We start from the raw sequence: 10130 nt of genomic DNA on the forward strand, positions 1-10130 counted from the left end.
CGGGCCCCAGGGGGGGAGGGGGGGGGGGGGGTGGGGGGGGCGGGGGGGCCCGGGGGCCCCCCGGGCCCCAGGGGGGGAGGGGGGGGGGGGGGTGCTTCGAGGCTGAAGGGTCACCACGGTGAATAACAGCAGGATTAGGACTCAGGGAAGGAAACGCCCGGGAGAGGAAGTTGAGGACAAATTTTAAAAGACTTATTGCAGCCTCTTCTTCCCGGAGAACCTCTGTACCCTCTCACCTTTCGATTCTTAAAGCAAATTAAGGGGCGTTGAATAAACGGTTTCAGTTGCAGAATGTGACTGTTCCCGATTCCCTTTCCCTTAATTGACTTACAATCCATACAAATCACTAAGGAGCCTGTTACAGATGCATATTCTGGCTTCCAGTCCTTCCCCACCCAACCCTCACCCCCGGATTCAAATTCCCTAGCTATCTGCCACGGGCTTGTCAGGCTGGAATTGAACTGCTGTGCTGTGCTTCTCGACATTTTAGAGACACAGGCTTCCTGAGTATCAGGAATTGGCTGGGTCTGTGAAGAAAGCTTCTGCCTTGGGCTTCTGTGAATTCTTAGGACTGTCCTCGCAAAGAATTTGACCTTGGGCAACCTCCTTAACTTCCCCTGGCCTCCATTTTTTATCTAGTGAAATAATAATTATAATCAAACCACAGAGGGTAATTGTGAGGGTTAAATATGGTCCTGCATCAGAAAACATTGTAGGTTGTTATGCAGTGTTCACTGATCCTCTTAAGAAGCAGCAGGGAAAGCTCACAGGACTTGGAATCTACCTAAGCCTTCCTTTCTGTAAATTTAGTGAAAATAATACCAACCTTAAATGGTTGATTTGGAGATTAATTTAAGAAAACTCAAAGATTTCAGTAAATGTTGATTAATTCATTTAGTAAGGGACAGGAACAGTATTTCCATTTATCCTTTTTCTATTTTGACTTTTATAGTGAATCCAAACTTTTTATCCAGACATTCCGAGTGATCTGTGTGGTCCGTAATTCATAGGCTATTTCCTCCATGGACTCTTTCAGGTACTATTGCTATTTCTTTTTTATGTAGAGAAACTGGAGATTGAAAGAAAATAATAAATTGGCACAAGGTCACACAATTAGTGAATGTTAGAACCATAATAAAATCCAGTTCTGGGTCTATGCTGTGCATGTTAGGAACATATGTTTTTCCATTATTTCCATGTTTTGGTCACCAAGTCACTTTACTTTCAGTGAAGAGCTTTAGCGTCTATGACAATTACTTATATTATCAGTTTCTATAACAGCTATTGCCATTTTTCTGTATAAACAATTATTTTTACTGCTTAGGAAGCCTCTAAAGGTGTGTCTTGAAGCATAGCTCCAGCAAGCAGGTACCTTTTAAGCTATTCAAGGTCAATATGAATACAGACTCAAAGGAGGTTTTATCTCTGGATGTTCAAGTTCCTGAGGTGTGGGAAGAGCTTCTGACAATGAAAGTGGAGGCAGAAAGTCACCTTCAAAAGCAGGTATCCAGGTTGAAGCGCAACAATCCACTGGCAAGGGAAATCTTCCGAAGGCACTTTCGACAACTCTGCTACCAGGAGACCCCTGGACCAAGGGAGGCTCTTACCCGGCTCCAGGAACTTTGCTATCAGTGGTTGAGACCACATGTAAGCACAAAGGAGCAGATTTTGGATCTGCTGGTGCTGGAGCAATTCCTCTCCATCCTGCCCAAGGAACTCCAGGGCTGGGTGAGGGAACACTGTCCAGAGAGTGGAGAAGAGGCTGTGATTTTGCTGGAGGATCTGGAGAGAGAGCTTGATGAACCACAACATGAGGTAGGAAGGGAGATTTGTGAAGGAAAACTGTACATGTGGGATACCAAGGATCCTTATATCCTTTGTTTTGCATTCCCTCGACTTTGGTAATAAAACAAGACCCTCCCTCTTGCTTCCTTCTTTCTGGGAAGTGTTTCTTCAGGCAATTAATTTCTTAAGAAGTCAAGTCTTGTCTCTCTGTCCCCAGACGGTAGTCCACAGACACGGACAAGAAGTCGTCTCTAAACAGATAGTGACTCTAGGGGAGCACACGTCACTGAGCCTTCGGTCCCAGACTTCGGAGTCCCAGCTCACATGTGACCCTGCTCAGAAGTCCCATCCTTTTGGAGAAACAGGTGAGGGACAGGATTTATCAGATGTTGAACATATCTCACCTGGTCAAGCAGAAACAAACAAAAGAACCCAGAGCTAGGGAAACGGGATCCAAAGACTCCTTACCAGACAGCAGCAATGCTCAGTGCTTCTGAGTGCCTAGTGTGCTCATCTTTGTCCCCTCCCTCTGGATTCAGTCTTCTCCCTGAGTACCATCCTGGAAGCTCTCTGGACTGAGGTCACATGGTACATTAGGAAAACTTTCAGGAATCACTGTGGAGCACAGCTTTAGAGAATGGGCTTCAAGGTTTGGCAGACATAGGTTCAGATCATGGCTTTGCCTCATGGAAGCTGCTTGTACGGGGCAGGTTACTTAATCCCTTGACTCAGTTCCCTCATCTATAAAAAGGGGTTGGTAACAGTATTGTCTTAGTTTACCCAGGCTGCTGTAACAGAATGCCATGGAGTGGGTGGCTTAAACAACAGAAATTTGTTTTCTCACAGTTCTGAAGGCTGGAAGTCCAATATCAAGGTGCCATGAAGTTTGGTTTCTGGTGAGGCCTCTCTTCCTGACTTGTAGATTTGCATCTTCTTGCTGTGTCCTCTCATGGCTTGTCCTCTGTACATGTGCAGAGAGAGAGCTCTGGTGTCTCTTTCTATTCTTATTAGGACTCCAGTCCTGTCAGATTGGGACCACACCTTCTGACCTCATTTAAGCTTAATTACCTCCCCAGAGGCCCTATCTCCAAACACAGTCACACTGACCATAACATATGAATTGTGAGTGGACACAATGTAGTCCATAACAAGTATGTATGTCAGAAGGTTGTAGTGAGTATCAGATAAAAACAATTTATGCAATTTATGGAAAAACAATTTATGGGATGAATTATGCATACTACATGGTAGCTATTCTTATCAGAAATCACCAGTGCCACCCTTGCTGATTAGGGTTCTCACTTACAGTAGGAAGATATGAGATACTGCTTAGTAGGTGGCAGACTATATGGGAGAATTCAATGGAATCAAGGATGTTGCCATTTCCTTGTATGTAATCTCCTTAGTGGTGACAGTGGCCACCCTTATGGGTATAGTAGTGGGGACTTGGGGCTAAGTCAGCTGTGACTAAGACTAGCTGAGAGCTAAGTCCCATTCTAGCTCTCTCTGCAGGAACTGGCTTCAGCTTCTAATTTTTTATACAGAACATCATAGCTTCTTACTGACTTTTTGTTAACTTTCTGACAATCAGTCTACAACAGGGTTCTGCCTTTTCAGTTTCTCATTATGTACCTATGTGTCACAGCCACAACTTCCCATGCCTCTCTACCTCTAGCCTCTTTATTTCATCTGCTCTAGCACCCATACAGTTGTCCTGGATTTCTATTACATGGAGCACATCTCTTGAATTAATTAAAATGTATTTGTTGAGTAAATTCTGTGCACACTGCAGACCTGCATTTGGCTCCCATGACCTTGTCTGATAAAAATTCCTCTGGTTTTCTTTTTTAACTTCTCAGTATACAATGTAGTTGATTTTCATGTCCCTTTACCCATTCCTCTTTCCCCCATCTCTCTGTCCCCTCCCCCTCATCTACATTATATCTGTTCATTTGTCTTAACAAGTTCAAGGATTTGTTGCGATTGTTGTGTCTTCTCCCCACCCCCACTGTTTATTCATTTGTATATTTATTTATTTATTTTTAGCTCCCACAAATAAGTGAGAACATGTGGTATTTCTCTTTCTGTGCCTGACTTTCTCACTTAATATAATTTTCTCTAAGTCCATCCATATTACTGCAAATGATAGTATTTCATTCTTTTTTATAGCAGAGTAGTATTCCATTGTGTAGATATACCACATTTTCCGTATCCACTCATCTGATGATGGACATTTGGGCTGGTTCCAACTCTTGGCTATTGTAAATAGTGCTGCAGTAAACATGGGAGTACAGGTATCCCTTTGGCATGATGATTTCCATTTCTCTGGGTATATTCCCAGCAGTGGAATGGCTAGGTCATATGGTAGATCTATCTGTAATTGTCTGAGGAACGACCATACCATTTTCCATAAAGGCTGCACCACTTTGCAGTCCCACCAACAGTGTATGAAAGTTCCTTTTTGTCCATAACCTCACCAGCATTTATCATGCTCAGTTTTTTGGATATTAGCCATCCTAACTGGAGTGAGATGGTATCTCAAAGTGGTTTTGATTTGCATTTCCTGAATGCTGAGTGATGTTGAGCATTTTTTCATGTTTGTTGGCCATTCATATATCTTCCTTTGAAAAATGCCTATTCAGCTCCTTTGCCCATTTTCTAATTGGGTTATTTGGTTTTTTTGCTGTAAAGTTGTTTCAGTTCCTTGTATATTCTGGATATTAATCCTTTGTCAGATGTATATTCTGCAAATATTTTCTCCCACTCTGTTGGTTGTCTTTTCACTCTGTTAATTGTTTCTTTTGCTGTGCAGAAACTTTTTAGTTTGATATAATCCCATTTGCTTATTTTTCCTTTGGTTGCCTGTGCTTTTGAGGTCATATTCATGAAGTCTGTACCCAATCCTACTTCCTGGAGTGTTTCCCCTATGTTTTCTTAAAGGAGTTTTATTGTTTCTGGATATATATTTAATTCTTTAATCCATTTTTAGTTGATTTTGGTATATGGTGAGAGGTATGGGTCTAGTTTCATTTTCCTACATATGAATATCTAGTTTTCCCAGCACCATTTGCTGAAGAGGTAGTCTCTTCCCCAGAATGTAGACTTGGTCCTTTGTCAGAGATCAGATGGCTAAAGATGTATGGATTGATTTCCGGATTCTCTATTCTATTCCCATTTATCCGAGTGTCTGTTTTTATGCCAGTACCATGCTGTTTTGGTTATCATAATTTTGTAGTATAGTTTAAAGTCAGGTAGTGTTATGTCTCCCGCTTTATTTTTTTTGCTCAGGATTGCTTTGCTATCCGTTGCCTTTTGTTATTCCCTATAAATGTCAGGATAGTTTCTTCCATTTCTGAGAAAAATGTCATTGGAATTTTGATGGGGATTTCATTGAATCTGTTGATCATTTTGGGTAATATGGACATTTTCACAATGTTAATTCTTCCGATCCAAGAGCATGGGATATCTTTCCATCTTTTTGTGTCCTCTTTAATTTTTCTCTATAGTGGTTTGTAGTTCTCTTTGCAGAGATTTTTCACATCCTTGGTTAACTTTATTCCTAAGTATTTTATTTTTTTGGTGGCTATTGTAAATGGGCAAGCTTTCTTGATTTCTGTTTCTGCATGTTCACTATTGGAGAATAGAAATGCTACTGATTTTTGTGTGTTGATTTTGTGTCTTTCAACTTTGCTGAAATCATTTATCAACTCCAAGAGTTTTTTTGTAGAGACTTTAGGCTTTTCAATATATAGGATCATGTCATCTGCAAACAGGGATAGTTTGACCTCATCTTTTCCAATCTGGATGCCCTTTATTTCCTTCTCTTCTCTGATAGCTCTGGCTAGTACTTCCAACACTATGTTGAATAGGAGTGGTGAGAGTGGCCATCCTTGTCTAGTTCCTGTTCTTAGGGAAAAGCTGAGCTTTTCCCCATTCAGGATTATATTGGCAGTGGGCTTATCATATATGGCTGTAATTGTGTTGAGATACTTTCCATCTATACCTAACATTACCCTGATACCAAAACCAAAGATACAACAAAAAAAGAAAACTACAGGCCAATATCCTTGATGAGTATAAATACAAAAATCCTCAATAAAATACTAGCTAACAGAATACAGCAACACATACACAAAATTATACACCATGATCAAGTGGGATTCATCCGAGGGATGCAAGTTTGGTTCAACATATGCAAATCAATAAATGTGATATACCACATCAATAAAATCAAAGGTAAAAACCATATGATTATCTCTATAGATGCTGAAAAAGCATTTGACAAAATTCAACATTTGTTCATGATAAAGACTCCCATATGATTATCTCTATAGATGCTGAAAAAGCATTTGACAAAATTCAACATTTGTTCATGATAAAGACTCTCTCCAAAATTCCTCTTATTTTATTTTCCCCTTTTATGAGTATCTTTCAGTCAGTTCCTTTGTTTCTACTTCTTCTTCCTATGAACTTGGACTCTTCATTTTCTAGCCATCTTCTCCTTTCTTCTACCTTCCAAACTCCATCTAGAACCCTGCCAAGAACCCCCTTTTCCAGGAAGCACATCTAAGTAAGTTAATCCACCCACTCCATCTATCCATCCATTCATCCACCACTCCGTCTGTCCATCCATCCATGTAGTCATTTATTTATTCAACAAATATTTATTAAGCATCTACTATGGCTGTAGGAGATTATCCAGAGGACATCTGCAGGTCTGAGAGTTCTTCCTATTGGAGGATATCAAGGCAGGTATGTGTTACAAATTCAGGAAGAGCCAATATTGTAAAGCAACATAGTAGTGTTTGAAATTACAAGGACCAAGTTGAAGTTCCAGCTTTTCAAGTTTTTAGTCAAGTAATATTTAAAGTTACTTTATATCACTGAGTTTGAGTTTCTTTTCAAGTTCATGCTGATTGTAAAAAATCAGATAATAAAGAAGTTTAAATAGTGAAAAATGAAAATTCTCCAGATTCTACTCCCTAGGGGTAACTATCAATTTGCTGTGTATTTTCCAGAACTTTTTCTGTACTTTGTCTGTCTAGCTATATATTTATCTTCTCCTATTTCTTCCCCACTTATTTAAAGAGGTGGGATAATAACATCAAAGGGTTTTGTGGTGAGTCAATTTGATAATGTATATAAAGTGCTTCATAAGTCATGGAAGGTGGAAATGTCCAAATTCCTTTGTACATTTCAGATTTAATATGAGGTTTTGGCCAGTGGGCAGTACTGAGTCCACTTGTGGCCCATCTCTTCTCTACAGACACATTTCTGTTTTCCAAACGTGTTGTGATCCCCAAGCTAATAGGAGGAGGAGACCGATGGCCTAACCATAAAGGAGTTCTAAGAGGTAACTAAATAGGTGTGTGGGGGACGATACAGTTAGATGTGGTAGAAAGAGCCAGATGCTGTGATCACCAAAGAGGCGATCAGGGACTGTTTTCCCTGGGCTTTTTCTGGGTGTCAAGGTGGGATCACACCTGAGGAACCCAAGATATTTCAGAGATACGACAGCAGCTTCTGTCTAGCATTTAGACAATTGGGGTCTGTTTCTTTTCATTCTTACTTGCAACTCCTTCAGGCAGAGAGAGTCTGGGCCAGCCCCGTGGCTCACTCAGGAGAGTGCGGCGCTGGTAGTGCTGAGGCTACAGGTTCGGATCCTATATAGGGGTGGCTGGTGTGCTCACTGGCTGAGCATGGTGCAGACCACATCGTGCCGAGGGTTGCGATCCCCTTACTAGTCAAAAAAAAAAAAAAAAAAAAAAAAAGTTTGGGAAGGGGGGGGGAGGTTCGGATCCTATATAGGGGTGGCTGGTGTGCTCACTGGCTGAGCATGGTGCAGACCACATCGTGCCGAGGGTTGCGATCCCCTTACTAGTAAAAAAAAAAAAAAAAAGGCAGAGAGGGTCTGATAGGGTTGGCTGGACACTATCCAATATTGACCAGTCCTGTGGGCTAGCCTTTTGCCTCAGGTGCCAGTTCCTGGGCCAGTCAGTTGAGGCCATAGTAGTAAGATTGGTTTCAGTCCCTTCCTTTTTATTTATTCGTTCTTCCAATAGTATTTTTTGAGCAACTACTATGTGCCAGGCATGATTCTCAGGGAATAAAACAGAAAGATCCTGCTCTCACAGAGATTAGATTGTAGCAAGGGGGAGACAATAATGAACATAAAAATAAGGAGATGATATAATATGTCAGAAGGTGATGAGTGTTATGGAATAAAGCAAAAATAGACCACGGGATAGGGGAGATTTAGATGCTATGGATGAGCAAACAGATTGCAGTATTAAATAGAAAAATTAAGATAGGCCTCGTTGAGATGAGAGCTGAGCAAAGATTTGAAATGAAAGTGTGAGCCTTGCTTTTATCTGAGGTGAGAGTTTTCTAGGAAGAGAAAAGCACCAGAGCAAAGAAAAGCACTAGAGCAAAGGCCTTGTGGTGGAATGCATTTTGGATTGTTATAGATTTGAAAGCCTCAAAGTACTGCCTGAAGCACCTAGAATAGTAGAAGCTGACTCTCAGGCCATCCTCTCACCATGTGACACCCTGCTTTGCTGAAGAGGTCTCCACAAGAGGGCTCTCAGTAGATGTGCCCCTTGGACTCTGGACTTCTCAGCCTCTAAAACTATAAGAGATAAATTCTATTTCTGTATAAATTTTTTAAAAAGAGTAGAAGCTTAATATAAATGAATGAATGAATAAAAGGTTACTCTCCTTGGAAAGAGTCACTTTAAGGCTCCCTATTTCAAAAGGGAGGAAGAGTTCTAAGGGAAAACTACAGAGAAGCCACCTGATATTTACCCTTTCTTCCCTGTGAAGAAGTATAAAAAATTCTCTCCAGGCCAAGTCCCCATAGGGATGGGATGAACTACATTTTGCCAAAGAGGGCAAACTACTCTTGTTGTCTAGGGATAGGTGTTACCACACTGGCCCTTCTGATTCTGCCCTCCTCCCTATTCAATGATGTATTTCTGTAGACATAGTCAGCATCCCATAGGCTCAGGGAAGAAGTCACCTTTACCTAATATTTTTTTGTTTCAGATGAGATGACCAAGACTGAAGAAAGAGAATTGGTACTAAGAAAAGACTATCCTAAGATAGTGGAACCACATGGAAAAATGTTTCCTGAACAGACCTGGGAGGTATCACACCAGGATTCCCCACATGGAGGATCCGTGGCAGGTCAGTTAGAGAGGCAGTGGGGAAGCCCCTTAGGAGAGGTGCAACACAAATGCGATGAATGTGGGAAGAGCTTTGTTCAGAGCTCGGGTCTCATTCGGCATCAAAGAATTCACACTGGCGAAAGACCTTATGAATGTAACGAGTGTGGGAAAACCTTCAGTCGGAGTTCTGGTCTTTTTAATCACCGAGGAATCCACAATGTACAGAAACGGTACCACTGTAAAGAATGTGGGAAGGCCTTCAGTCAGAGTGCAGGTCTTATCCAGCATCAGCGAATTCACAAGGGAGAAAAGCCCTATCAGTGCAGCCAGTGCAATAAGAGCTACGGTCGGCGTTCATTTCTCATTGAGCATCAGAGAAGCCACACAGGGGAGCGACCTCACCAGTGCATTGAATGTGGGAAAAGCTTTAATCGCCACTGCAACCTCATCCGCCATCAGAAGATCCACACAGTGGCTGAGCCAGTCTAGCCCTTGCTATGCAAGTTTTCCAGATCACTGGCCAAGTCGTGTGTGGTAGGGATAAGACTAGAAAATGCCTCTTCCTGTCTCCACTAAATGTGTTTGGAACAAATACTGACTTATGGCCCAGGAACTTCCTAAGAGGAAAGTGGGTTTTTGAAGCTGCTGTTTTCCTTTTTGTTCATTTACCCCTTTCCTGTACTTACTACCCTTGTCCCTCTTATTTATTCTCTTTGAGATAGCTGCTAAACTCTCCTAATAACGTAATAGACAGCACTGCTATAGTCAGCACACCTGAAAGATCTGGTATCTGTGTTTACTTCCTAAAGATAAAATAGAGTTGCTGGTGTTTTATAATAAATGGGTCTTCAGTGCTCACCATGACCAGTGCCTACATTGTAAATACCTTTTCCACATTACTGCTTCCCTCTGACACATACATGACTCTCCTTGGAATAGTGACTAGCATTGGCTGGGTGCCACACAGAGTATGTCCATTTACTTAATCATAGTTTGTCCTCACAACCACTACACAGGGAAACGAGTCGTATCATTATTCCATTTTACAGACAAGTAATCTAAGACCAGAAAATCCAAGCATCAGAGCCAAGGCTTAAATTACACCCTGACCTGAACTTTTATTTTTAGTAACCTTTTTATTTTGGAATAACTTTAGACTTATAAAAAATTTGCAAAGAT

General features: G+C 41.3%; 1 protein-coding gene across 1 annotated transcript; it reads left to right on the forward strand.

The window, feature by feature from the left end:
* The first annotated feature begins 1325 nt into the window (after positions 1–1325).
* On the forward strand, positions 1326–9815 carry ZSCAN9 (zinc finger and SCAN domain containing 9). Its single transcript, XM_008583415.1, has 3 exons — positions 1326–1815; positions 2003–2150; positions 8830–9815. Exons 1-3 carry the CDS (start codon positions 1396–1398, stop codon positions 9438–9440), a joined length of 1179 nt encoding a protein of 392 aa, XP_008581637.1. The 5' UTR covers positions 1326–1395; the 3' UTR covers positions 9441–9815.
* The last annotated feature ends 315 nt before the right edge of the window (positions 9816–10130 follow it).

This window comes from Galeopterus variegatus, unplaced genomic scaffold (genome assembly GCF_000696425.1).
Source record: "Galeopterus variegatus unplaced genomic scaffold, G_variegatus-3.0.2 Scaffold2904, whole genome shotgun sequence".
In the NCBI taxonomy this organism is placed as follows: Eukaryota; Metazoa; Chordata; class Mammalia; order Dermoptera; family Cynocephalidae; genus Galeopterus; species Galeopterus variegatus.

Coding starts and splice junctions, on each gene's coding strand:
- ZSCAN9 (XM_008583415.1), top strand. CDS start 1,396: ATGAATACAGACTCAAAGGAGGTTTTATCTCTGGATGTTCAAGTTCCT. Junction 1,816..2,002: donor TTGATGAACCACAACATGAG/GTAGGAAGGGAG, acceptor CTCTGTCCCCAG/ACGGTAGTCCACAGACACGG. Junction 2,151..8,829: donor CCATCCTTTTGGAGAAACAG/GTGAGGGACAGG, acceptor TTTTTGTTTCAG/ATGAGATGACCAAGACTGAA.